Raw genomic sequence first — 27,707 nt, 5'->3', positions numbered from 1 at the left:
AGCGTAAAGAAAGTAGAAGAGAACAAATACACGCAACGGATGTGAGCCTCATTGGACAAGAGGAAGACGTTATTGCTTAAGCTTTTCCACGAAGTCTGTCTGATTCAAATATAGACGACGATGATCTCAACAATTGTCATGTGCCTTTCAAGTCATTAGAACTAGAAGTAACCCGAGTATAAAATGACTCAAATGACCAGATCGGATTTATTGGAATCAACAATGCACCATGTTTAAATCAATTTAATATTTCCTTTTAAACAGATGTACATGGGGGGCAAATGGAGTCATCTTCTATACTATTGAAAACATAGCGTTCATGTCATGTTATAATCAGCATGTGACAAAATAAAATGACAACTACCGGTACTGTCCATCTTCTTAGTGTTAACCTTAATTATAAGCACAGGTAGATACATAGAATAAAATGCCTTTCAGACACTAAAATATAAATCTCTTCTGAAACTTTATGTGCAACTGAAAATTATACAAATGGTATTTCAAGATGTTCAGTCATGGAAAATTGTGTGTGACGTGACCGCACACACTGATGTCATATAAATGAACTCTGCGAACATATAAAATCACATAATATTCCCATGGGTGGGTTAGCATACCATCTGACTGTCAGATCCTCATAACCTACTTTTATTCCGGAAAGTCAAACGTCTGGTTAATGCCTCAACCATTGGTTCATTTTCATTGTTAAAAAAAATAATTTAGCTTGGAAATGTTGCCCCTTTGGATTGTTCCAGTATTTGACCTAATTCAACAATTTGCATGGTTAGCAGTATCTTGTGGATTTTGATTGACGAGTGGCTACATCAACCACATGCGAGGGTGGAAAGTAAAAGCATATATTTTGATAGAAATGAACCATGGGGCCCATAGAGGAGCCTCAAAGGCAAGGTTCCAAATCTGCAGATTAGTAGAACAGAAAGCACAAAAAATAATTAAAAGCACACTTGTTAAAAAAAATAACAATGACAACAACAGTGAACTGATAGCACCACAAGAAGCCTCACACAGTGATGACTGATCTCTAAAGCAGCTTAGGCAGCATTTCTAATATTGTTTAGGACGGAGAAACAGCTAAATCTGCATTTTTATTTACTCCATATAAAAAATAAAAAAACAGACTTACACAAATTTAGGTGAGTTGACATTTTTCTAATGACCTTAAGGGTCGACATAATCACTGGACCTTCGAGAGCTCACACAGGGGTTTTGCAGTTTTAGAGAATTTTAGTATCAAACTGCGTTGATCCAATAGCGCAGCAATACCAATATTTATACACCATCGATGTACAAAATGAGGATGTACGAGTGATTCATCTACAGACAATCATCACCTGAGTCTGCAAATGCTCTGGACTTCATGGTACTTTATTCCAGCAGATTGTTCAGCTGTCCCGTTTCAGTGGAAAAGCTCTGACTGTTGTAAGCACTGCGTACCCGGCACTGGACAGAGTTACACACCACGGGGCGCTTAGCAGTTAAATCGTCAGATATTTCCCTCAGCAGTTCGGAGAGAGTGTGAATATTGTGATAACGTTATTAGCACCTTCAAATGAGCAGTAACACGTGGCAAAATGATCCAACAAGAAGAAAGGAAGGACAGCGCTCGTGGACTTTCAGATAACGACACCGAGCCCAGTTCAGTTTTTTTATAAGATTCTTTGCCCAAGCTAGAAAAGAGCGTGAGTCGGCACTGGCTTCATTACTAAAGAAGTGTGTCTGTGTGACAGAGCACGGTGGAAGTGTGTTTTACTCAACATGATAACATTTAAGCAAACTAACCAAGATGGCATGACCACGCCGCTTTGAGACCTTCAAAGCTTCCACAGATTCAGATTCTTATAGAAGACTCCCACAGAGACACTAAGTGAACATAAAACACATCACTACATTAGTCCTCTGACTGCTGACACTGTGCAAATCCAACTCTGCTCTTACTTCAGCGGAATAAAAGCGAGGACCTAAAAAAATACATTGATACGAAGCCATGAAACAAAGTGATAACGTAAAAACAAATCTTTCATTGTATAGCATCAGATATTCCTCCTCGCCACCAAACAAATGTGAAAAAAAAAAAAAACTATTTCCTTTACAAAGTGGATTTTACAACTAAAACAAATACCACCTGTTCACGTCAAGGTTTGAGAAGAGTGCTGCGACCAGGAGAAGTATAGTAGCACCAAATATTACAACAGAGTTAGGAAGAAAGACCACGTCTATCCCTCCCTCCCTCCAGTGGAATGTCAAACGCGGCGGCTCTGGCTGTTTTGGCAGAGTTCGGCCCGGAGAGTCGCCTTGGTTAAAAAAAAAAAAAAAGGGTCCCACTTTAACAGTAAACGGACCAGGTGTCAGTCTGAAGGGGTCCAGGTGAGGTCTCACGCTCCTCTGCCAGGGGTAGTGTGAGGGCTGCTGTGAGCAGGCTCGGGGCTTCAGGCTCATGAACCCCATGCTGTGAGCTCCACAGGGTCCAGGTCAGTGTCCCTGGCAGGTCTTGCAGCACATCTGTCTGAAATATGGTCTGCTGCAGAACTTGAACCTGAGCACTAGGGGGCAGTAGGCCACAGTGTTCACATCTTTACACTCTGCAGGGAAGACAAACAGCGAACAGCTTTATTAATGTTTTAAAATGACTTTTTTTAGAAACATTGCAGGATTTCAAATCAAAATACCAAGATATTGTCACTTTTATGCACCTTTATTGTTCAGACTTATACGACTTGTATGGAATGACATAAATCCTCCCGACATTTGGCCTGTGGATTAAATAATTAATTAATCAACTTCTTTTTTTTGTCTGTATGCTAATGTTCTATAAACATACACTTCAATCAAAACGGATTAAATTGTATCTGAAGACTAATACACTAACACCAAGAAAAGGCTGACCAACAGCTCACTGTGTGTATTTACCACATTTTGAGTGGGGGGGTAGAAGCTTTTAAGTGATATTCGATTTAAAGCACTTTTCTTGACCGGAACATTTCTTGGATGTTCTTTCTATGCCACATGAGGTGGGGCAATGATTTGACCTCTGACCTTCAGGGTTGTCTGTACTGATGGGCAGACTGAGGTCACATTTGCTCTTGCACTGTTGCATGGCCGACGGCCGCTGATGCTCCAGACACTCATTGGAGGGCTGGCCGTTGGGGGTCAGACATTGCACCGAACGCATCTCCTGACCCAGACCACACCTGGCAGAACACTAAGACAATGGAGGGGGGGGGGGGTGTATTTAAGTACAAAAAGGACATCAGCTGTTGAACAACGTCCCATTATGAACATGAGTAGGACCAAGAATAAACCAAAAGCCTGTGTTACCTCTCCCCAGGGACCCGTCACCCACTGAGGGGGGGGGCATCGCTGCAGGTTACAGCGCACCCTGGAGGTGGGCCGGCCATGTTTGGAGCATTTGGAGTCTGGCAGACTCTCACCGCTCTCACCCCTCTTGCACAAGACCACACGGTGCCTGTAGCCGGGACCACAGCTGGGCGTACACTGCAAACAGAGCGAGGGAGGGAGGAAAAAAAACATCAGGCAGGGGGCCGGCGAAGGGAGGGTGCAACATGGGGTCATTGCGGTCATAAGAATTAAAAAAAAAAAAAAAAGATATCTTCCTGATTCACTCGGCAGAGAGCAGCAACTGATTGAGAAAGCGATGCAAGAGCCTGGCTGCTTCCTGAAGGCCAGCTGGACATGATCCCTCTTCTGAGTCTGCTATTGCTACATTGCACACGATGTCACGCGAGAACATGTGTAGAACACGACGCTAACACACCAACACACCAACACTCGCTGATAACAGAGTCAAGTAAGGTGAGAGGTTTTCAGGTGCAACGTCTCAAAAGCATAGTTTCCATGTCTGTAAAGACATAAAATGCACTCCATCAGGTGGCTCAAACGAAGGGTTCTAAATTCAAAAGGATTATGGAAGTGTAACAATACTTTTTCGCCATGATTCGTGTGTTTGCTCTGTGCCGATTGCGTCATCCGAGAGGAATCCGCCACAGAACGAAAAATAGTTGTTTTGAACCTCGGCCATGATTTCAATATAAAAATCAAACCACATGCGAGATGGGGGACCTCTGAGGTGTGCTTACCTCTGACCAGGCCAGGGCCAGCCACTCAGGGGGGCAGCTTTGGTTGCTGCAGGGCTCAGTGAGAGAAGGGCGGGGGCTTGCACAGGCCGAGTCGTCCAGCACCTTCTCCTCCGCCACCGAGATCCTCCTTTTACACAACACCTCCCGCGTCTGCAGGCCGCTGTTACAGCTGCGGCTGCAGTCCGACCAATCGCCGGTCCGCCAGCTAGCGGCAGAAAGGGGGCTTTTCGGTTTTTTAGCTTCCTCATTTGCGTTTCATAATATCGCGTGGACATCAAACCGTACAACACAGGAATTACCAGTTCAATAGGAACCAAAAGCCCAACCACACATAAACCAAACTTGATACATCTTGTATTAAATGCAAATAAAAGTTTAGATCTTTCCAGCAAGAGAGCACTCACGATGGGGAGCACGGCTCAGTATTGCAGGATCTTCTCTTCTCCTTGGGTTTGATCTTCTTGTCACAGAAGTGATTGTAGACAACCGAGTGGTCCGCCTGCTTCCTGCACACCACCTGCTGCGTCTGCACACCTGACCAACAGGAGACAAAGATGCAGGAGGCCGAGAGGTCGCTCAACATTCATTCTTCGTGTTAAGCATTTTCAGTAACGGGCATCAAATATCCGTTATCTGTTTCTGTGCTTTTGAATGGACCCTGGCTTTAGTGTAGTGCTGACAGAGGACGGCCTTCCTGATGATGCAAAGCCTCTTGATGTTTGAACTAAACACCCAAGCAAACACCCTCCTTCCATCAGTGCTTACAGAACGCTGCCATGTGCCAGAATGATCTATCTGCTCTCATCAGGTAAAGCAGCATGCATCATTAACCCACAAAGGCCGGAGAAGAAAACATGGACTCCACAAACACTCAACACGGGTTACCAAACAGATTCTATTTAGCCATTTAATCCATAACCTTTATGTGACATCTGCCCCCAGGTGAGTGGGTTCATCACGCCACGGGGCCGTTCACCTGCCCACCCAATCACAAAAGACCCCACAGGGTAAATCATTGCATTCTGGGGCACAAGACTGGCTTTGGCTGATTGTGGTTGGGCATGTGTTACTCTTCCTCTACGGTTAGGACAGCGTGCTTGTGTGTTACTGTGCGATTGTACCTCCGGCACAGAGAGCTGAGCAGCGTGACCACGAGGTGTGGTGCCAGGCAAAGCCAGTGAGAGGTTCCCTGTACTGGGGGGGGTTGAAGCGATAGTGGATCCCCGGGTTCTCCTCCCGCACCAGCACCTGCACAAACAGCCAAGCAACCACTTCACACCACGTGGCGATGGACATGGCGTCTCTTCGGAGAGGTGGGCTTCCGCTCGCTTCCTACCATGACAATCAGGGTCATGTTGGTGGGCCCCAGGGCTTCCAGAGTTTCTGGTCCATCGGTGGGCCGCCTGTAGTGGAAGGTGGTGCCCGCAACATTGAATCTGCGAGGCGTGTCGATGGTCAGCTTCCCGTTGATGAAATACTGGTCTCCTTTGCTCTTCAGCACTGGACACGGAGGAGAAGGAGACGTGCTTAGAGGAAGAAGTCAAATCTAAATCATCGGCATGGGAGGGATCTTTGAAGCATGAGCTTTTTATTTGTTGTATTACAATAGTTGGATCGTGATTAGCCAATGCTTAAGTGGGAAAAGATCAGGTGTTACTAATAAAACTAACAATGTGTTCTGTATTATTCAATTGTCCCAGTGAGTCACGACGGCGCAAAAAACGTCATTTAACGGCTTTGTTCCAAACCCGATTTCTCTCTCCTCAATCTGAGCTCTATTCTGAGACATCAAGATGGACATCCCAATTCCTAAAATGTATCAGAAAAAGTGAGGATGGAGGACCATGGATCGAAGAGGCATGCTGGAGAAGATAAGATCGAGGAAACAAAAGGTTTTTTGGCTCACAGAAGAAAAACATTTAAAAAAGGCGTGAGCCACAGCTGTAATGACCTGGACCTCATAATCCTACTGTGTTCTCATACAGAAATGTAGGCTTCAACTAATAAGAGATGGTGTTTACAAGTGCAAACAGCTGCAGATGTCAAATTAGTTCATTAATAGAAGTCAACGTCAACTTTCTCTACTTATATTTCTATATACGTTGACATGAGAGCATGAAAATCCTCTTACCAAGGTAGTTGAGGGAGATGTTGAGCTCTTGTAGGTGGATAAACACGGATCCTTTAGGAATTCTGACCACCTCTTCATAACCTGAGACACACAAAGTCAAGGTGAGGCGAGGTGAAGGAGGCCTATTCACTCATGTCACGTTCATGTCACGTTCATGTCACGTTCATGTCGCCTCCACCCTTCATGCATCGGCTCTGCTGTGCAGCCCTGCAAATAACTTGCCTCACTCGAGAATGAAATGATTCCTTTTCCAGCTTTGACCACAACAGGAAAGGAGAGGTTTTGGCTTGTGACCTGTGTGTGGAGCTATATGAGCTTGGACTGACCCTGCTCTGGGTTTCTATATTAGTCAGAGCTTCAGGTTTTTGCCCTGAGAGACAAACAAAGAGAGGGCAAATGTGCAAAGTGCGTTCATCTGGTAACAATCTGGAACCTGTTTGTGGAAACAAAGAGCAAAAGGAGCTATTGACCTTCAGCGACCCCTCACTGCCTACCGGTCACAGGCTGGATTCATTCATTCATTCACTAGCTGCAAGAACATGGCCCCAACTTCCATTTGTCATTCATGTTGTTTTTCTTTCTGTTTTATGGTGTCGGTTTAATCCGAGGCGCTATTAAATCCGCTATTTAAGGTCGTAGGAGTTCAAAGAAGTCAGTGGCTTTTTATGGAAATGTGATTCTGCCAGTGATGAATTCTTCTGTGTCCTGAAAAGGCCTGTAGTCCAAGTTCTTAGTTCACTCTTGGGGGGGATGGGGGGGGGAACTAGAAGTGAAGATGGTGCAAGGCGTGATGAATTCATCCGATGTGCCCGACGTGGTCGTGCACCTTTGAAACCTTCCACACGCCACCAGAGATGTGACACAAATAGTTCACTGACATGAGCACCATTCCATGTCTTCATTCACAAACAAGGCGTCATCCAAATCTTCATTCGCTCAAATCAAGTTTCTATATTATGCATGTCATTCTTGACACCTTGAGTCAGTACATTGTGTTTGTTGGCCTTCTAGTGAGGATAAAGCAAAGAACGTGCAGTCAGTGTCGTGCCAAGTTGTCTGCAGAGGATCTCACAGTGGATTCCATCCCCAAACACACAACTAGGGAAACTTAACTTTTCAGCCTTACTAACTAGGTCACCAATAATCTCAGATATTTTGAGGCTGGTTGAGACCTCAGCTGGGGTTGAGAGGCTGGCCCGGTCTCTGTGGTAAAGAGCACAGCTGCCTCCCCAGGGTGCCTCCCTCCTGAGGGAGGGCTGAATGGTGTTAACAGCTGGGTGAGAAACTCTAAAGTTGGTTTTGCCTGGAATAGACGCACCTCAAGCCACAGTGGTCAGATCGCTCTTAAATCTGTCTGCTACGGGTCATTAGGTGGCTTTTGGATAAATATATGTATGTGCATTCAACATATGGGCTGGTTTTATGTTGTTTGTTCATATGGGACATTGAGGTGACTTCAGAGACTAAAGTGCTAAACAAGTAGAGTCCTTTCACCATCACGCCTGACTTGTTACGCTGTCACACTGTTGATCTAAACATCTTTTATTCCTTAAAAGTCTGTTAAACTTGGTATCATAACTCACTCTATCATATAGTTAGAACACTTGGCGTTACATGAAGGATTGAATCTGCGTCCTAATATGTCATTAGTAGACAAAATATCTGGTTTCATTAAAACGCAAATGATACACAATGTTCTTGTCAACCTCATACAACAAATACTGATGGAACAGATATGTAATATTTCATCTAGATTGTAATAAAACATAATATGAAGAAGCAGCTCAAAGTAGACCAGACTTGAAATATTCTTAGGGAATATCTACATCAACTGTTTAATATACACATCATTGATCTCTGAGCACATCTCCTGCAGCTTTGTGGAGATAAATAACTGCAGCAGCATGCTGCGGTGCAGGGAGTTTGCATGAGAACAGACAATTATACGATACATTTTGAATGTCTGGGGATCATAACTCACATCACAAGGCACCTGTCCAACATGCATTCACTGTCCACAGCAGCAGAATCCAAAGGTTGCGTTTTATTTTTTGGACAGCAGTGCATTTAGGTTGCAAAACTTCTTATGTTACAAAAGCAGAGAATTTTCCAAATGCACTTTAACCCCCCCCCCCACAAAAGGAAAACAGGAAAGATGAAAAAAAAACTGTGGCAGCAACTCCCAAAATGTGTGCGATGGCGAGTGCTTTGGCGTTTCAGTTCCGTACCTCCTTCGGGCAGCGAGTTGTTGAAAAGCCCCTCCACAGAGACGCAGCTGCTCCCGTCCCCCCCGCAGACCCGGCAGCGGTCCTCGCGAACCTCCGAGCCCAGAACTCGATCACAGCCCACGTGCTGCAAAAAAAAAAAAAAAAAGAAAGGAGAAGGGCGAAAGAAGTGAGCTGCAGGGTCACTTGGGGTCAAGGGCCACAGTCAGGACGTTGAGAAGTGTCAGAGGCCGGGCTGAGGGATTACCTCTAATGTCTTCCAGACCGCTTTTCCAAAACACAGAAATATCAGATGGTAAGTCCAGATGTGTTTTCTGATCCTGTGCAGACATAATGCTCTTAGGTTGCTAAACTCATAGCTGTCGACATAAATAAGTTTCATGATGAGCGAAGCAGGTGGTTTTACTCAAACTCTTTAACAGTGAACCAAACCTAAACAAACGTGGAGGGAATGAATGGCAACTGCTCGCACACTTGTATATTCATATGGAGGTTGTTTATTGTAGAGAGGGATAGTGAAGCTTGGGTTTATTATTACTTTTACACTGATTACAATTCAAAACCAAATATCCAGCTGAAACTGTGATTCGCTGCATGGCTAAATGATGTGGGTGAGTTATTGAAAGTTAAAATGATTTGGGTCCAGTTGGAGGAGTCTAGTTTCTAAATGCAGACGACGCGTTTCCCAGAGCGCATTGGGACCGATGATTCCACAATACGGAGTATATAAGAAAATGGAATGAAAAAATAAATAATAAATTCAAGTGAGAGATGGGACATGGTGAATGAAACAACAGATGTTCACACCACAATTAACAAATGAATCATCTATTGATGTTGGTTTGTGTCTGTTAAATTTAAAATGGAACTTGAATATCTGTGAACCGAGGAATCACTACAGAAATAAACTTATACCAGTTAAGTGTGTGTCTGGCATAGTTAGGTTTATAATTAACATCTACCAGCACGGTCTGTCTTTCTTGCCTTAATTGCCTTTTTGTTCAGATAAATGCTTAAATAAACAAAGATAAATACATTTTGAGGACTATTCTGTGTAATAACAAATGTTGTGTTCAAGTGGAGTTGACCATAGCAAATATTCTGTATTCAAGTGCATTACATTATCATTATTCTTCTTCTGAGCCCTTTGATCTCATAGAAAACCTCCCCCCTGAACTATGAAGTCTACTCAGGTACAGCTGACTGCACCCTTTCCCTGATGAATCTGTCCCTCTGTAGAAGTATAAGCTCTGATAGGCCGTTCATCTGCAGCGCCACGTTGTGTTCAACTACACCATCTGTTCCCAGGTATCTCCAACACGACACATCCTCCCGTTTGGTTCCTCTTTCTCAGGCACTTAGAACTGAAGGCAGCAGCATGCAACGACTGGGAGAGATTCCTCCACAGAGGTCTCCGTGCACAAAGCCTACGAGAGGCGAGATGATGGAGCAGAATGAGAGGATCTGACTGGACTCGCAGATTGAAAAAGTGAAGGGGGAAAAAAAGGAGGGAAACGGAGAAAAAGTCAGAAGGGGAAAGAGAAATGGAGAGAGAGAGAGAGAGAGAGAGAGTGCAGTGAATGAAAGGCTGTCTGCAGAGAGCAGAGCTGCTGAGCTGCAGGGTCACTGAGTTCCTCCGGTGCAGAACAAAGCCGAGGGAAAAACTGAGGCAAGAACAATGACGAGATGCTGATAAACAAAACCCGAGTTCAGCCTCCCTCTCTCTGCCTCTCCTCTTTAAGACTTAAAAAAAAAAAATGGAGATCATGGGTGGTAAGAGCCAGGAGATGTGGAGCTCTCGGTACTCAGCAGGCAAAACAACAGGCTACAGAGCCTCACTTAGACTTACTTTGTGCAGAAGAGCTAAATCCAGAATAAACATCAAGTGGACCCAACAACAAAAGGGGAATCAACAGCATCTCCGCAAACTTTGCTACATTACCATTCTTTTTTTTTTTTTTGTCAGACTGAGTTCCAGGAAGCGGTTGGCGCTCCGTGTGGTCGCCGCTTCAGAATCAGCAGCAGTGAAATGTTTTGTTTTCATTAACAGCTGGGATTAGGAGAGCGCTTTGCTAATGGGAATCCAAGATCACTGCCAACGTTAAGGAAATTCCTGCGTTAAGCAGCTGATTGTGATGATGGTCAGCAGTCAGTGTGCAAACCAGACAGTGGCTGCCGTCCACGGTCTAGACAGCCAGTATCAACAATATTGTCTCAGTCTTGTGTTGATCCCCCATTGTGCTGTTTCAACTTAAAGTGTCTGCTCACATGCAGATGTCGAATGGCTCCGATGCATTTCAATAACACGCTGGCATGTGAGCTTACACACACACACACACACGCACACAGAAGGGTCTTATCTCACCTTACACTCTCCGTTAACACACACGTCCAGAGAGTCGTCTCGGCAAGGCGTGCCGTCCACCACAGCTGGAGCACGCTCGGTGTAGAAGTTGTATCCTTCTGCCAAGCAGTTGAGAGAACAGGGCTTAACCCCACCTGCACACACACACACACACACACACACACACCGATTTACTACATCTATCGACATTATAGCACACACACGTGGTAACAAAGACAAGGTTGTCTTCACACGTCAAATGGCATGCACAAGATCATGATTTTTTTATTTCTTTTCCTATGTTTTAATTGAACTTTGGGACAAACATCAATGACAACTCTGTGATACTATAAAACATCATGAAGCTATCATCACAACAGGACAACTACATGGACCCTTTGCCAAGGCCAGAATTGAACTTTTGCTGTGTCAATGTAAAAGTCAATAATAACTTTGCCAGCTGTAATCATCCAAACAGCTACTAAACTGAGCTTGAAGGGATATTGTTTTGTCAAAGCCAAAACATCACTATATGAGCTCTGTTCCCCCCACGGCCCTCAAATGTGATCTTTACCCAGTGAATGTAATGGAAAAAGGATGAACGCTTTCGAGACATCTGTCCAAGAAGTGAAATTGCATTAGCTCGCTAGCTTGTGGCCAGCAATTTGCAGTCTGAGCTAATAAAAATATTCCAAACCGTGCCGAATTCAATGTGATTTTCACTGAGACAGCAGTCAAACCTCCTGAGGAGCTTCTGCCCAAAAAAAACACAAGTTGCAGGTTCACGAGCAGCTCTGCAAGTCATGTTGAGTTTGATCTGCTGTTTTTACGCCTTTTGGGACGTCTAATTCACTGTCAGCCGACAGGAAACGGTAAAACATTAATGAGACAATAAATAACAAGTAGTGACAAACTGTTATATTCGAACAATCATTATTTTATAAAATCAACAATTCTAAACAAATATCATGAGATAGAGACATATGAAGCACCAAATCCTACTAATTAAAGAGCTTGATTCCAGACCATTTTGATCATGTGTGATCACACACACACACACACACACACACACACACCTCTCCTGACTCCCAAATGTAGCCAAGTATGGAGGAAACAAACCTATTCATACACACACCCTCCTGCTTGAGCTTTTCCCATCCAAGCAGTATAACATGTATGACATGTATCAGTGGATTTAGGCATGTGGGCCTGGTCAGGACTGGGCTGTGCTCGTTGGTGCTGGCAGCGCTGAAGCAGGTACAGTGTGTACTGGAACAAGAGGATGAGAGTGTGTACTGGCTACGTTTCCCACCGAGCATAGCTCTGGCGAGGGCAATCTCAGCTTGCAACAGGGTCTCATAGCTCGCATGGTGTGTTGTATGGAGTGTGAGGGTTGAATGTGAAGGCTGCGAAGACTGCAAAAAAGCAATGTAGAGCAAAATAAAAGCTGCTTCAACCACTGACCTTATGAATGACCTGGCGCAAGGCTGGATCTGTTCTCAGTGTCAGGAGTGAGTGAGTGAGTGTGCATAATTGTGAACTAGATCAAGAGAGAGACTACAGCATTGATGACAAAGATAAAAAAGCAAGCTTGAGTTAGACGGCTTACAGTTGAAGGAAAAGAGCTAAAAGAATTTGAGAAGTGTGAGCGGGGTGCAGAAGACATGGAGGGGGCTGGCGGTGTGATCCAGCCTTAACGCAGGGCAGAGTCTGTGGCACCGCTCCTATTTTAACAGCTGCAAGGGATTTCCATTGTAAAATCAGCTGACTTGATGAAAGGAGCACTTGTTGCCTGAAGTTGGAAATGGCTGGCTGGCCATCTCTGTGAGCCATTATGTTATTGGAGGGCTAGATTAAAGGCAGTTATGCCGTTTAAACTATTTATCTTTTACGTCCAGCGTAGTGCTCATCAGGAACGAGGAATTCTCGCAAGGCATTGTGGGAATGAATGGCGCTCTGCAGGCCAGCATCTGCAGGCCAGACAGAAAGTTTGCAGCTTCTATTCACTTTCTCTCACACACACACACACACACACACACACACACACACACACACACGGTAATTATCTCTTGGCTCAAATCGTCCCGTTTGTCTTCATCTGTTCACCTTTAATTCTTCTAATCAGCTTTTAGCTTTTTTTTGTGTTGTTTCAGGAACATTCTGACATGTTACATTACCAGTGTCTCTGAAGATTATCTAGTAGCAGAGTTGCGGTTGTTTCACCTCATCACTGCTCTCTCTTCAATTACTGTCCCCGTTTTATTGATACATGATAACAAAAGTGAAACACAAAATCCACTGTCAATCGTCCCCCTTGACCGTGAATTATCATCACGACTAGTTTATTAGTTGGAATAAATTGAAATGTAATTCTATAGAAACTTCTGAAGGGAAAATCCAGCGTGTCGAGCAGCATTGGGTTTTTCTTTTGGCTTTTAAAGGTGTTCATCACAAACTGTGAAGTTGCTGAATGTGAAACAATGAAAGATGCTAACACACTCCTTACGATTGAGAGGCATGTTAAGGGCAAAGAGGAAACCTGCAGATAGTTACACACACACCTTGGACAGAGATGGGTTACTCACTCACCCCCTCTGTATGGCTTCCAGGTGTAAAACTTTCCCCGGAAAGGAACGCTGTCGAAATCAGAGCATTGAATAATCCGGAAATCCTTGGAGCCTGCAGGGCACTCCTGCAACAAACCCCGTGATCCACATGTGGACATGTAAATACACGCAAGCCCACGCGTCCACTGCAATGACCAAGCACAAGTCAGGATTTTACTGCCAGTTGAAGATGAACAGCAACACTCACGTCAATATTGCAGGACCTGAAGCGCTTTCTCTCCCCCAGACAATACTTTCCTCCAATAGTTGGCCTACAACCAAACACAAAGGGAATCAGGCCAGTCAGTCACATCTGACAACAATTTGAAAAGATCTAACCTCGGCCCCATCACCACACACCACTGGCTCCCGATCTCGGCTTTGTCTGCCTTCATGTGTGTTTCCAATCTCACTGTCTGTCTTTTTCATTGCTTTTTCAGAGGCACAACAACACCTCTTCATAAAAAAATGCAATAAAAGAAGTAAAAAGGAGCCAGAGTGAACCAATGTCGAATGGCTGCCTCTGCTAAACCTTCAATGACTTCTAACAGAGGATCCACCAGAACACCGTTGGCCTCAGATTGGGTTCAATTCATTTTAAACATTAAATATCAGTTTCAGCTGAAACAATTCAAGGTGAGGGATATGGTGACTGAAAAGCCAGGGTGCCAGTGATGCTCAGTGATGATTCACCTATTTCACATGCAGTAGAAACAAAATAAATATCATCCCTTGTGCTTGTTCTTACTTACCGAACCTCATTATTTGGGACCGCTCATGATAATAATGAAGCGTTGTATTTTTTCACAGTGCCCTATTGTATCAATAACTCATAGTTTGCTAGTTTGTTTCAACACCTTTACATCACAAAAAGAGGAAAATGATGATGGTAAACGATGTTTCTTTTCGAAACTGTGATGGAAAGACACTTTTTCCTGCAGAATTTGGGGCCCGGATACTTTCCCTCCACCTCAGTCAGGTCCCTCGATGATTGCATCCGGAACGATTAGAGTGACCAGTAACAGCCTGAGAGCATTAAGAACACCCATCCTGAAAAGCACCTCATTTGGAGCAATGCTATGACTGCAATGTATTCTGGGTAGCTAACTAGGACGAAATGAGCGTTGACCCCTACCTGGGGCTGTCACAGTGTCTGATAGACGAGGAGACTCCCCCTCCACAGGTCCTGCTGCACTCCTCCCAAGGGGACCACAGCCCCCAGCCCCCGTCCACGCCCTCTGGACGCGTCCCGTACGCCACACACACCCTCTTGTAGCACCACTGGGGCACAAACACACTTTTAGAACAGCGACTGTATTGTCATTATTATTTCGGTCGGTAAGACCATTCAGTCACAAGGTGCAAAAATAATCATAGTGGAAGAAAAAGGTTCATTTGAGTATTTACCCCTTTCTCGATGGTGTTTGTCTGACAGATAGTTCCCTCTGCAGCGGGAATGCTGCTGGTAATGCAACGGTTGCTCTTGCTCATGCACCAAAGTTCACTGCAGACTTCCTGTGTGTGTGTGTGTGTGTGTGTGTGTGTGTGTGTGTGTGTGTGGAAGGAGACAAAATAGAAGACAAACAACCCGTGTTGACGAGAGCAGTCGCAACTCCCATTCTGCTACAGCCATTGCCTCTAGTACACAGGATTATATTTTATTACGTTCATATGCTCTGACCACATGGTATCTGTGTAATGAGTCTACAAAGCTGTGTGCTGTTCAAGATGTCTTTTCATTCTGAACAATAAAAGTTGACCACCGATGATGAAGCGTATGCCGTTCAGCCAATATTCAAGATGTTTCCCATTGTAAAAGGAGGCCGACCTACATGGGAGAGCTGGGGAAATAAAATCAGGAGTGAGCCCTGAGGTAAATAACTTTAATTGACATGGAGCCGGCTAACAGAGAAGGATTAAGTCAGCGCGGTTGCATCAAGAATTAGAGATGAAGGTACTAAATTTAAAAAGGGAACTGTATTAAATCATTTTTATGTATTCTACAACATCAATCATCAGTTGTGCTTAATGGCTCAGTTGACTGAGCCTCTTGGAAAAAAAGCAAAGATGTTTTGATGTTGAATGCATTCGGTCACTGGGAGAAACATTGCTCTACAAATGGAAATTGCACTTTCTTGTTTGGTGGGCCGACCTTACTTTGGTCCAAACTGAAAAACCTCTATACACTAATGCTGTTCTTATTTGCATATATGTAATAATAATAATACATTCTATTTGAACAGCACTTTACAAGGTACTCAAGGCGCTTTACATCCCTAACTGTTGAACCTGAAAACGTTATTTTGAGCATGGTAAAAGGATGAGGTTAGCATTTAGCTCTCCTGCCGCTAGCGTGGGGAAAAGGTCAGCTGGAAGAGGAGTTCGTAGGGCGTCACATGGACACAGCACTCACCGCGTATTTACATTGTCGAGATCTGACGCCGTACTGGAAGCGGCACTGTTCGTCTGCGTCGTAGGCCTGACCCGGTGCCGTGGTGGGGTACACAAACTCCTGCTTGGGAGGGACGTTGTTCAGACAGGAGCCCATTCCTGAGCTGAACCGCACCGGAGAGAAGAGAAAAAGGAGTGAAAAAAGACACTCAATTCAATTCAAAATCCATCTATTTGATCGTATCTCTCTGCATCCGAATTGTTCCTTCTCGAAACCTCTCGTTCCAAATAATTGGCGGTGTTGCAGAAATGTGAAAGGCCGACTCACTCCAGGAAGCTGGTGATGTAATCCCGGCTACACGCGGACCAGATGAACGGGTTGGTCTTCATGGTGATGTGGTCAGCCATCAGCTTGGCGGTCTCCTGGCTGCGGGGCCCGCAGGCGTTCCCCATCCCGTCATGGTTCATCCCGAACCTAAAGCCCGTGGTCACACAGCGATACACTATGAGGCCTTGTGGCCTGGTGATACTTGTGGGCAGCAGGGACATTTAAGACATTTAAGAATCAAACTGCCCCCAATGTGAAAGATTATAGTCCACGAATCAACAACTGCAACAAATGTCAAATCTATGATCCCGTTTCATAATTATCCTCAAAGGACAGCAATTATCTTTCCATTAAAGCACTCAGGGTTTCGTTTGTGAAATATTGGAAATCAGCTGAGCCAATAGTTGCAGATTAATTAAGATCGATAGATTACCCTCATTTCAGGTTTCACACCTGAAAGGATAGAACAGAGCTCTAGATTTATATAAAAATGACTATGATGAAAGTTTACTTAAGTGTATTAAATCAGTTCTGTCTTGAACAGTCTGCTCTTTTCATGTGGGTTTCATCTGCCACAAAGAGGCCTGCATTTAATCTAATGCTGCACTGTGATGTCAAAACAATTGATATAACAATTCCAAACAAATGCTCCTGGTCTTGAGGCTGAGGAAACACATTTGATTTATCGGCACACTACCGTATGTGCAGTTATGTTGGCTCGTGGGCCTTGTGGTCGCAGAACTCAAAGGGTACCTGTGTTAACCATTAGAGGCACAACTACAAATGATCCCCCATCTGTCTCCATGTCTCTGGGCTGTGTGCAGACATAACGCCACGGATGACTCAATCCACCCTCAAAGGCCGAGAGATGACAAGTCACCTGGAGACCGCCTAGATGTGTCAAATAAAAAGAAGCAGCGTCTCCATACGAGTCACATGTAACTAGTTCTAGATCTAAAAAGTGTGACCTCAAAAGAAAATAAACGGCTACGGACACATTCTCAGCGGCTCAAAATGCTCTCTCTAGAGATTTGGAGGTGTAATCCGAGGAGGAAGAGGGATGACATTAGACCAGAACATGAGAAACCTCAAGTATTCCTTCATTTTGTTTCAGTTAGAAGTTAGAAGGTAACTTCAGAGTTTTCCAACTCATCCGCCCTGTGGAGCATTTTTGACCATATCTTGTTTTGGTGCTCTACAACTCTGGCTTAACGTAGCAAAGGAAGAAATGCGTTTTTAAATGGAAATAAAGTAGTAACTTTATTGGTAACTACTGTTTTTTGTATCAGACAGCGGAAAAAAGGTCTTAACTTAATCTGCACTATTTGCTAAATATATTTACAAACCAATTGGACTTTAATTTGACTCAACAGGCCTTTTTTTGAGACTCAGGAACAAGACGGTCCTTTAAAAGACACGGGTGACAGTAACCCGATGTGCTTGGCAGGCTTACAGCGTGTGTTTCACTCACGTGTGTCCGATCTCGTGGGCGATGGTGAAGGCCGTCCCCAAGCCGATGTCCTCATTGATGCTGCAGCTCCTCTCTGGCTCACACATCCCTCCTACAGGGGCCAGACCTGTCGCACACACACACACACACACACACGTATAGGGTTGCAATAATATTATTATGATGATTAGTATCATTATCAGCTGAAGACATATTTGCGTTCAGATGTATAAACATTTTGGCCAGTTTTCTTAACATTGAAACTTTAGAAATTCAGACCTGGGTGTTTGATGTATGGGGTGAGCTTAGGTATTTACTGAAGAGGGTTTACATTTCAGCTTAGGGGGGAGGCTTTGCTTTATGTCAGTAGTAAGTACAGTAAGTATAACGTATGAGAAGTGTGTGTGTGTGTGTGTGTGTGTGTGCACCTAGGGTTTCACAGGGCTTGTTCTTTTGGATGCAGATGTCGTATCTGCAGATAGGAAGGAAAATCAACCAGGCTGTTAAACTAATCATCGGATGCACACACACACATATATAGAAGCAGCATCAGCAAGGCTACAATTACAGTTAGACATTATGCAACCACGTACAAACATGTTGGACATGGACATGCAGTACACTCACAGATGGGGACAGGGACGCTCACACAGAGTGGACAGCAGAGATAGTGGACAGATATAGATATAAAAGAACAATTGCAGGAAATCGTGGACGGTTACTGTGGTGTCATCTGTCTGGACAGTTTCCCTCCTCTGCTTGATAAATCCCGTCATAAAAACCACGAGACATTCATCTGCCTTTGCTCTTAGCGAAGCTCATTTCACATTCTGGGAGGAAGAAGAGGAAGGTATTTGTTTCAGCCCAGTCCCACAGCACCCTGACCAAACCACTGTTGTGTTGTTTGCCGTTGCACATTCCTCACTCAATAGCATCAGTGTTTTTATCTGCTTCATACGCATCCACCACGCTCGTCTCGGTCTTCCAGCAGCAGTACCAGTGACACAGATTTTAGAGACAAATTGGGAGAAAGCAGCGTCGTTATTGAACGAAAACAGCTTTCCTTTCATTTCTACCCTTCTCCATTTTGTCTGGGCTGTTTCTGATTCTCCAAAAAAGATGTAACAATTTAGCTGAGAGGAAACCGTTTAACCCTTTGAGGATCGGGAAAGCAGACGTGCATACTTTTATTTAAGAGGTTGCAGAAGGTTTTCCACCCACATAAACACGGCGACTTGCCTTCCACCCGCACTTCGTGACCATGGTCACACAAACAATGTCTTCATTCTAAATTACCTTTATCTATATATGAAGAAAACTCCAGAGCAGAGTTAGAGTCTTTATTTGTTCCTCCTGGGAGAAAGGTTTGCCTGTTTGTATTTCTGACCTGGTGATAAGCACAGCAGTGTCATGGTGAGCGATCCCGTTGTCTGGTATGGCGTTACCGTAGCTGCTCCGGTGCTGAATGTTCTTCTGCCACTTACAGAAGCTGTCTAAAGACTTCCCTGCATGGTGGTTGATCTCTAGCGTTGGCTGGAAGAGAGACGGGGGGGAGGAAACGTAGAGTCAAAAGCAAATAAGGGGAAAACAAATGTATTCAAATCAGAAAGACACAGAAATGGAGGTTAAAACTCCAGCAATTTGATATTGACACGAGGGGTTAAAGAGGTTGTTGCCGTGCCGACAAGGAGGGATTGCAAATATATATATATAATGATATGGTGACGCGTCCTGCAACCAATGGGCAGGTGGCAGTGACTTTTAACACTTATTTGAAACATTTTAATAATCCAGATAGAAACTTCCGTAGTAATTGGAGGTCATGCATGGTGAGAGAACATTCCTAAAATTTGGATTCCAGGATTAAAACGCGTAAGGAACCGTCCTCTCTTCTATCGAAAAGCAAGTGTGCGAGCAGGGTCGGGGTGAAGGCGCGTTCTGCTGTTACGAGAGTGCAGAGAGGAACAGGAGAAGTAAAGGAGGGAGTTCTCTGCTGGCCACAGCTGGCCAGAACTCGTAACCCAGGAATGCGTGCGGTGACATAACTAGTAATTGTCTCATCCCACAGTCCCTCATTTCTGGGCCCGCTGCTGGCCTGATTTCATTTTCCAGAGGCAGCTTGCCGTTTTCAGACCTGGAAACCGGCAGCAGAACCGCCAGCCGAGACCACTTTCGATCCGGTCCCGACCTCAACCTCGATGGCCCGTGGGGAATGAATGACAAGACTACTGCCCACCGCTAATGATCCCGACATTTACACATCCAAGCTGTAAATTCTGAGGCTAATTTTGAGGCAGTATGAACAGTATGAATCACATATGTTCCCTAATAAGACGGCTCTGGAGGAAATCCCAGAGCCGCACAGTAATAGCCATTTAATTCAGTGCATTTCATCTCTCAAATTGCTGCAAGTACAAACATTGCGACCGAGCCACGGTTAATGATGGGCTACTAAGGTCAGTCACTGGGTAGCCAGATGGCCCAGTTATCGGTGTTTGCCTGGTCGTTCACGTTTTATGAGCCTGTCTTGTGGTCCAGTTGTGGGTTCTAATTCTGCACTCTATCCAACCTCCGCTCACTCACTTATAGCAGGAGCCAGGCCGGGCACACCAATTATTTGAGCTAAATGCTAACTTGAGCATGCTTAGAATTTCCAAAAACCAACCATCTGATGTTCTGTACCTTATTTCAGCGTGTTAGCATGCTAATTAGCAGCGAGCACAAAGTGCAGCTGTAGCCAATAAGAATGTCATTAGTTTGCGGATGGTAATAAACAGCAAAAGTCACCAAACATATGGTTACAAGGTGGAGATGAGGAATATCCATACAGAGTCAACCTCACGGTGGCGCTAGAGGGATGGTCAGAGGATCACCAGAGTTTATGTATAGTGTAGTATATGTGTAGTTTACGTAAGGCCGTCTATCCAGAGACAATATTGGTAAAAACCACATCAAGACCTTGACGAATCTGGTGAACTTGGATGTTTTTTGCATTAGCCAGTAGATCGTAACTTACGTTTTTGACAATGGTCACAGAGGTCAAACTGCTTTGTCTTACAGGTACAAAAAAAAACACATGTCGTGACTTTTCAGTCGTTCTGATCTCCCTCTTCCTTGCTAGCCACCACCTACACATCTAATGGGACGGTGGTGGAAAGACACTTAAACCAAGAATCATACACAACGAGGACGTCACAGAAACATGTTGTGCAATCAAGAAGGTAACAAGGAAAACAAAGAGGCATACAGAGAGGGTGGTTCAGCATGTACCTGGTCTTCCATGAGCAGAACGAGCCGCGTAACCACAATGTTGACTGCATTCCCCAGGCTAGAATCCTGGAACAGTTTGGCAACCTGACCTCCAGGGAAACAAGAAAAGACCAGTCTTAAAAACAGCTGATACATGACACCAGAGTTGAGAAACATGAGAAATACACATCGGAGCGAAGCATCATGAGTTAAGATGCGTAAAGGCCCAGTTTGCTAAGAAGCAAATCCTTTTTTTCCAAAGATCAAATGAAAGAACTAAAGCAGGTCCATTAATAGAATAAAGAGTTAAACTACAACTAGCACTAAAGCTGCAGTCAGAGACTAGCTTCCATTGAAGTTTGGTGTAATCAGGCCCACTTTGCTCAACGAGACGGAGGAAATGCTGCTGCTTTCTGTAACAGTCTGATCACAGTGTGATGACGTCCAACCTAAGCCCATGTGACTCAAACATTGCTTTTCTTTCTCTCTCTAAGCATTAAAACATGCCATGATATCAACACAAATCTAATACATCTCTAATTAAGTGCAAAAGAAGTTCATTTCTAACCATTTCCTGACAATAGGGAATTACTGAACTGATGGTTTGTGTTTCTAGAAAACACAATATGATTGACCAAGAAAACTCAAGCTATACAAAAACATCACTTTCACATGAAGCATTTCATAATTCTTTACTTTATAACTCTGACGACACCGGAAAAGTTTATTCCTGAGATATTGTGCACGTACATCTTTTGTTGTGACACTTACAATATTCATGACGGCCAGGATGTACTGCTCGATGTCCCTGCGGCCATGGTAACCCACCATCATCTTGTCGGCCACCACCAGCGTCTCCACGTAGCGCTCCCGGCTAACGGAGCGCTTCAGAGGCAGCTGGCCGCGGCCCACGTGGTGCGGAGGCGTCTTCAGAGTTCTCTGCCACCATGACGCACCTTTCATCGGCTTCTCATCTGAGGATTTTTCATATAGTAGAAGCAGTTAAGCCAATTCTACATTAGAAAAATCACTTAATGGCATAACTGGGCAAGACATTATCATCAATTCTTTACTTTACCAAGTACAATTGTTCTTTTCTTGGATGAAGAGCAGAACAAAATCTCATCACTACAAAGTTTTTTTTGGTTTTCTTTTACTGGTCAAAAGGTGGTTTTCCAAACATACTTTTGCTCTTTCAGCAACGCCCTGCAACACAGACTCAGTCGCACCCAATCGCAACTGGGACCCAACCACAAGCCTCTGCTGCTGGCTGCAATGCATGTGAACCTGGGTGGGTTCATGGCTCCTGTCTGGAACCAGTGCTGCTACCAAAAGGACCAGGCACATCTCTCCTCCTCTCACCTATGACTCCACAGGACTGGCCCTTGTACTGATGGCGGAGCGACGAGCGCTTGTAAACCACATGGGGACGCGCCTCAGACTCCTCCCCCTTCTCAGTGCCGGTCTGGTTATCTGGTGAGACAAGGGGTTCAATCAGGTACTCCTCTCCCCCTGCAACAATCACCCCCTGCTGCAGAATAGAAGAGAAGAGAATAACAGGAATCATTGCTTTCGTAGTACAAATATCACAAATGTCACACTATGTGGATCTTGACTCCATTCATGTCACGACTAAAATGAATTACTCTTGATATTTGCAGGAAGAATGAGCAATGAAGCAGGCAGGGTAAGTTAAGGTGAGCAGAGTTTAGATCTTTGTGCTAAAGGCTCAGAAAACTGACAGCTTGAGGGGACGATTGATGACTGCAATGACGAAAAGTTGTAATCAAATGTAGAGACCTGACAGGTATCACACAATTGGATTTAAAAAGAAGAAATAATGTTGTTTTTATCAAATTACCAATTTATTATATGTATACATTTTTCTTTAATAAAAATATGGAAATAAAAAGCACAATGACATGCAATATATCATTATTAAGGAAATGCGTTCATCGTAATATTGTTATAATTAGAGAGAGTTTTGTATCAAAGATACAAGCTTAGTATTATCATCATATCACTTTGTATTAATACTGTCCCACTATAACCCCCCTCCAAAGGGCCCTCTGTTTGACCCACCTGAGCCCACACAAATAGACAAAAAAAACCACATACACACGCAGACACACACAAAGATGTGAGAGCATGAAAGGGTGACTGAGAGCGAGGGAAAAAAAAGAGCAAAGACAGAGAGCGACACAATGACACTTTCTTTGAATCGAATGTGTCGGCTCATTCGGAGCGAGTGTCTCCGCTGGCGGCGGCTCTCAAAGTGCCTTTAATCTCATAATGGAGTTAGTGCTGCTCCCCCGGACACACCGCCCGCTCAATGGTGAATGTGCTCATGCTGGTCTGACCCAACAGTAATTATGTGTGCCGCTTATTAACGCTTTGTGAACATGTGTAATCCTCAGCTGTGTGTGGAGCCTGCTGTTTGCAGTGAGAGGGTGTACTGATTCCACTGTGATGTAAATGCAGGAAAAAAAGCATTTCTGCAAACAAAATGATGCATCGCAATGAAGCCGTCCAGTCCAATGATTCAGAGAGCGGGGCGGCGACCTTTGATCTTCTAGTTTGGGGCGTTATCAAGCAGATTTCCTCATGAGAGTAAGAAAGAAATGCTTGGGAAACAGTTACAATATATAGAAGAATTAAATGGCTCTGTTGACCATAGCTCCAGTTAACAGTATTCTCTTTAAAACAGCCCAGAACATGATGCATTGTGGGTTGTCGCTGAAGATGCTGAAGCGTCCAGCAGCACAATTACAAACCTTCTAAAACCAGCCACCGTGGCCCCTGAACATTTCATGTAAAATCTTATCCAATCCATTCCATATGACGTGTCGATCAACAGGCCACACGCGCTTAAGAGAGTAGAATCCTTAAATGTTAAAATTATTTATCAATGCTGGTGAGCATGAGTTTAGGATTGGGTCATTTCATTTCCCTTCCTGGGGACTGCACTGATTGGGTTAAAACATAAAGCCGAATACTCAATCCAAATAAAGTATTACTAATCCCTCATTAGCAGAGCCATTGTTGCCGGTGACCTCACTACTTGAATCAGATCTGGAACCGACGTGCAGGTTTCAGTCTCACCAGGCCATTGCAGTTGCTGAGGGCCACTTTGCTGGAGTGCGGCTGGTCTTGGAGGTGTCCCACGTAGTGGCAATGGGGAGAGTACGGATGACTCCAGGCCAATCGGCCTTTCTTCCAGTACTCCACCCTGAACTGTCGCGACAGCAGGCCTCCCTGCAGCGTGAGGTTAAGCAGGAAGTTGTTGCGTGAAGTGGACAGCTGGTAGAAGAGCTGGGAGATACAAAAAATAAACCAATTTAATTAATAAAACCTCTTGCATCAAAACATTAGGTATATTCTCATAATGATGGGAGGGAACGTTTTAAATGGCAGTACAGAGTCGGGCAGTCCGTCCTCAGTGCTGCGGCTCCTTCTGTGACGAGGTTCTGTGTCCAGCGCCGCGCCGTGGGGTCCGACGCGGACCGGGATGGCAATCTCATAACCACCTAGATTGGACAGGAAAGCAGCTAGACGGAGAGTAATGAAGAAGGCATAAAAAACTCATTAGTTTAACTTATTAGAGCCAAAATTCAGCTTAGCCTAATTGATTCTAATTGAATACAGTGGAGGATTAGAGAGCTGCGTATTCAGAATAACACCAGAGGGCTTTCTATGGAGAAAGTTACCTAGTTGGCAAACAGAAACTATTTTTGGAAACAGCTTTTGGTCCATTACTGACTGGGTCCCTCCACTGCAAGAACCCGCTCCCACATGAGGCCGAGGGGAGGTTGCCATGGCTACCCTGAAACTGTATACTTCCTGTCTGTCCCGGTCTGTGCAGAGGCCTGGTGGAGATTTATTGTCCAAACACACACAGAGCTCTAAACAGCCAACGTCAGCTAACTAACGGGGAAAGGTCACCATCATAAGAGGCCAGTTTTCATCAAACCTCTGGCCGCCGTCGCCGGGCGTCGCAGCCCCTTCCCTCACAGAGTAAATACCCAGAGGTCAGAGGTCCCTGGTACAGACTTGGAGAGCTCTGTACTGCCTTTAACAAACTGCCTTCACATGGACCCAGCGAGGTGGTACTGTATTTTGGGGAAATTAATAAAGTATTCATTCAAAGCTGTATTTCCGGACGCCTGACGAGCAAAACATGTAATACACAGTCTTTAAAAACGCCCAATCAAATGTCTAGCTTGCTATTTCTGCTACAACCATCAATAAACGTGTTTAAAAGCACAAGCTTTGTAGGAGCACTTGATGTAGTTTGTGTTTCCCACAACACATCCGACCTGCTCTCATGTGGTATTACCGTTAACTTTGAAGCACAGGAAAGCTCCTGGAGGAAGAATGAAGGGAGGGTGTTAATGAAGTGGATATAATTCACCTCCAAGGAGGACATTAATGAGCCCACACACAGACTAATGAAAACCAGGAAAGATACAGTTTGAACATAAAGTTTGAGCGGAAGTATTTCATTCCTTTTAATAAGATAGATGAGGAATGCCTTGAGTTTTTATAACTGTATTTCATCAACATACCATTTAGCAGAGGTGTGGACTCGAGTCATGTGACTTGGACTCGAGTCAGACTCGAGTCATGAATTTGATGACTTGAGACTCGACAAAACGTACAAAGACTTGCAACTCGACTTGGACTTGAATACCAATGACTCGTGACTTGACTTGGACTCGAGCCTTTTGACTCGAGAAGACTTGCTACTTCCCATGAAAACTGGGGGAAACATTTTCACACCACCGCGCCGCTCTGTTTATCTGCATCTGTCAAAAAAATGTGCGTCACCTGTATGCAGGGAGCGCGCGCTGCCTGCACGACATCCAATCACTGCAGTCCATTTGACCGTATCAACGAGACAGCTCGTTCATGGTTACAAAAATCGGGATTTTTGAACCCGGATTCAGACTCCGATGGAAATCCTCGCCAACATTATGTCAACGTCCGTTTTAAAGTAGTGTAATGAGCTGAGTTAAAGTTATTAGTTAATCAGTTATGCAGATGTTGCATGTGTTCACGTTATGCTCCGTTACCAGCTGTAGTTACGCGAGACAACCCGAGTTTTGGGGGGCCGTGTATGCGGAAGTGTTCGTTCGGCGTGGTGACGGCCAACAGTGACCGAAGTTGAGTAGTTTTATATAAATAAATGCACCGGAGTTGCAAGCCAGTCATCGCCTCCTTATTTACGCTGCAGCATTGGGGTGAGCGTTACAGCACTATAACACAGTCACAGTCCATCCACCATTACCCTTCCCTACGTAGTCTAGGTCTGTGAGGCAGCGCACCATCACCCAGGGTTCCCCGTCCCCACTATAATAAAAGGACTCGAAATGACTCGAAACTAAAATGGTACGACTTGTGACTCGACTTGAGACTTGTTGGCTTTGACTTGTGACTCGACTTGGGACTTGCTTCGTCTTTGACTCGACTTGACTCGGGACTCGAGGGCAATGACTTGAGACTTGCTTGTGACTTGCCTAACAGTGACTTGATCCCACCTCTGCCATTTAGGAATGTGAGTATTACTATACATGCAATGAGCTCTTTCCTCTTGTAAAACATAAGAGAACAAACAGACACTCCCAGGCTGAGGAGGTTTCATACAGAAGCGTGCTGATAAATACACCCATCAGCACCCGTCTGTTATCACCACATGGAAATAGCTGAAGGAAAATACTCCGGCCCTGTCCAGGACACACCTTCATGCCGACCCATGTTTTTGATGAAACAACCAGGCAGAAGGTCTTTGTGCTATTCCCTGTTGGAAGTCTCTCTGCGCCTCCATTTCACTTCTGCTGTGTGCAGTCTGGGTCACACTCACGTGACAAGTGACACACGCACGTACACTGCACACAGCGTGCGGACGGCCGCGTCCAGACACAATGTGGCGGAAGTCTCTTTAACTTTGTCCCTGCAACACTGGCACCTCAAGACTGTCGAAACACAACATTACAACCCAAATGTACTTAAAACTTGACTGATGTGCACAGCCAGCTTAATATAGAAGTGGTTTTCCCAGTTTGGTGAAAGACTCGAAACCAGCATCTTTGGGTTGAGCCGGAACTTTGCCTCGTCGCTTAAAACCAGTAGCCGACCTAATGCCCTTGTGACTAAAGCATTTGTGGCAGTGTATGTGCACAGTGTATGTGCACTACCACTAGACTACAAATTCAGATCATACAAACGACCTGTTACAGATGTTATGGTGCACTTGTTGCCTATTTCCACGTCCAGCCACCGCGAAGCAACATCTGCCATGATTTTCCGAGGTCTTTCTTCAACCGGATGAAGGTGTTCGCCAGGTTATCGCTCCCTTTTTTTGGGGTCTCTACCAACTCCTGAGTAAACTCGGGCTCTTTAGCAGCTAAATGCGCCGCTTTGTTCACCAGCATGTTGCCAAGTTTGTCTTTCTGGTGTTCGGTGCTTAGCATGTCATCATATTGAAATATTCCTTTTACATTACACACAGTTATTGAAGACATTGTTCATTTTAAATGTTAAGTCCATAGCAGTGAAAGCTGAGACCAAACTATCTGTAACTATTGAAATGTCTCGCAGCTTCTGGACCACATCTGGTTTTGAGGGGTGTTTTTTTTTTTTTTCAAGGAAGCAGCACAGCGGCGTATTGGAAACAGCTGCGTGTGAGAGGTTAGAGGTTAAGTTTAGGAAATACACAATCACAGCCTTGTTCAGGGTGACGAGACGTGGACAGTCAGTAATCTTCAGGCGGATTTCAGTGTGTGTGTGTGTGTGTGTGTGAGAGAGGTGAGGGGTGAGGGAAGGTGGGTGGGATGGAGGAGGGTCACACGTGGCTGAGCCAGCTTTGCCA

The 27,707-nt window shown here is 44.6% G+C and overlaps 1 protein-coding gene across 2 annotated transcripts in view; it reads right to left on the bottom strand.

Moving 5' to 3' along the window:
• Nucleotides 1-201: 201 nt before the first annotated feature.
• Nucleotides 202-27,707, bottom strand: part of adamts10 (ADAM metallopeptidase with thrombospondin type 1 motif, 10) — a 33,607-nt gene continuing 6,101 nt past the window's right edge. The window contains exons 3-27 of one of the 2 annotated variants that reach the window (XM_037469383.2): nt 24,257-24,387; nt 23,942-24,151; nt 22,202-22,370; nt 21,611-21,813; nt 20,861-20,944; nt 18,978-19,123; nt 18,019-18,062; nt 17,612-17,717; nt 16,141-16,287; nt 15,835-15,976; nt 14,829-14,936; nt 14,557-14,702; nt 13,630-13,693; nt 13,405-13,507; nt 10,837-10,970; nt 8,475-8,598; nt 6,247-6,327; nt 5,452-5,615; nt 5,237-5,363; nt 4,520-4,649; nt 4,116-4,320; nt 3,337-3,513; nt 3,055-3,220; nt 2,712-2,771; nt 202-2,600 (exon numbers count right to left, since the gene is read on the bottom strand). In XM_037469383.2, the coding sequence (XP_037325280.2) occupies nt 2,491-2,600; nt 2,712-2,771; nt 3,055-3,220; nt 3,337-3,513; nt 4,116-4,320; nt 4,520-4,649; nt 5,237-5,363; nt 5,452-5,615; nt 6,247-6,327; nt 8,475-8,598; nt 10,837-10,970; nt 13,405-13,507; nt 13,630-13,693; nt 14,557-14,702; nt 14,829-14,936; nt 15,835-15,976; nt 16,141-16,287; nt 17,612-17,717; nt 18,019-18,062; nt 18,978-19,123; nt 20,861-20,944; nt 21,611-21,813; nt 22,202-22,370; nt 23,942-24,151; nt 24,257-24,387 (3,281 nt within the window). In that variant the 3' untranslated portion in view covers nt 202-2,490. The remainder of the gene's footprint in view (nt 2,601-2,711; nt 2,772-3,054; nt 3,221-3,336; nt 3,514-4,115; nt 4,321-4,519; nt 4,650-5,236; nt 5,364-5,451; nt 5,616-6,246; nt 6,328-8,474; nt 8,599-10,836; nt 10,971-13,404; nt 13,508-13,629; nt 13,694-14,556; nt 14,703-14,828; nt 14,937-15,834; nt 15,977-16,140; nt 16,288-17,611; nt 17,718-18,018; nt 18,063-18,977; nt 19,124-20,860; nt 20,945-21,610; nt 21,814-22,201; nt 22,371-23,941; nt 24,152-24,256; nt 24,388-27,707) is intronic. The other variant, XM_037469384.2, reaches the window with a different exon arrangement.

This window comes from Pungitius pungitius, chromosome 7 (assembly GCF_949316345.1).
Source record: "Pungitius pungitius chromosome 7, fPunPun2.1, whole genome shotgun sequence".
In the NCBI taxonomy this organism is placed as follows: domain Eukaryota; kingdom Metazoa; phylum Chordata; class Actinopteri; order Perciformes; family Gasterosteidae; genus Pungitius; species Pungitius pungitius.
The sequence above is the reverse complement of the archived record's forward strand: the minus strand, read 5'-3'. Positions and strand labels throughout refer to the sequence as shown.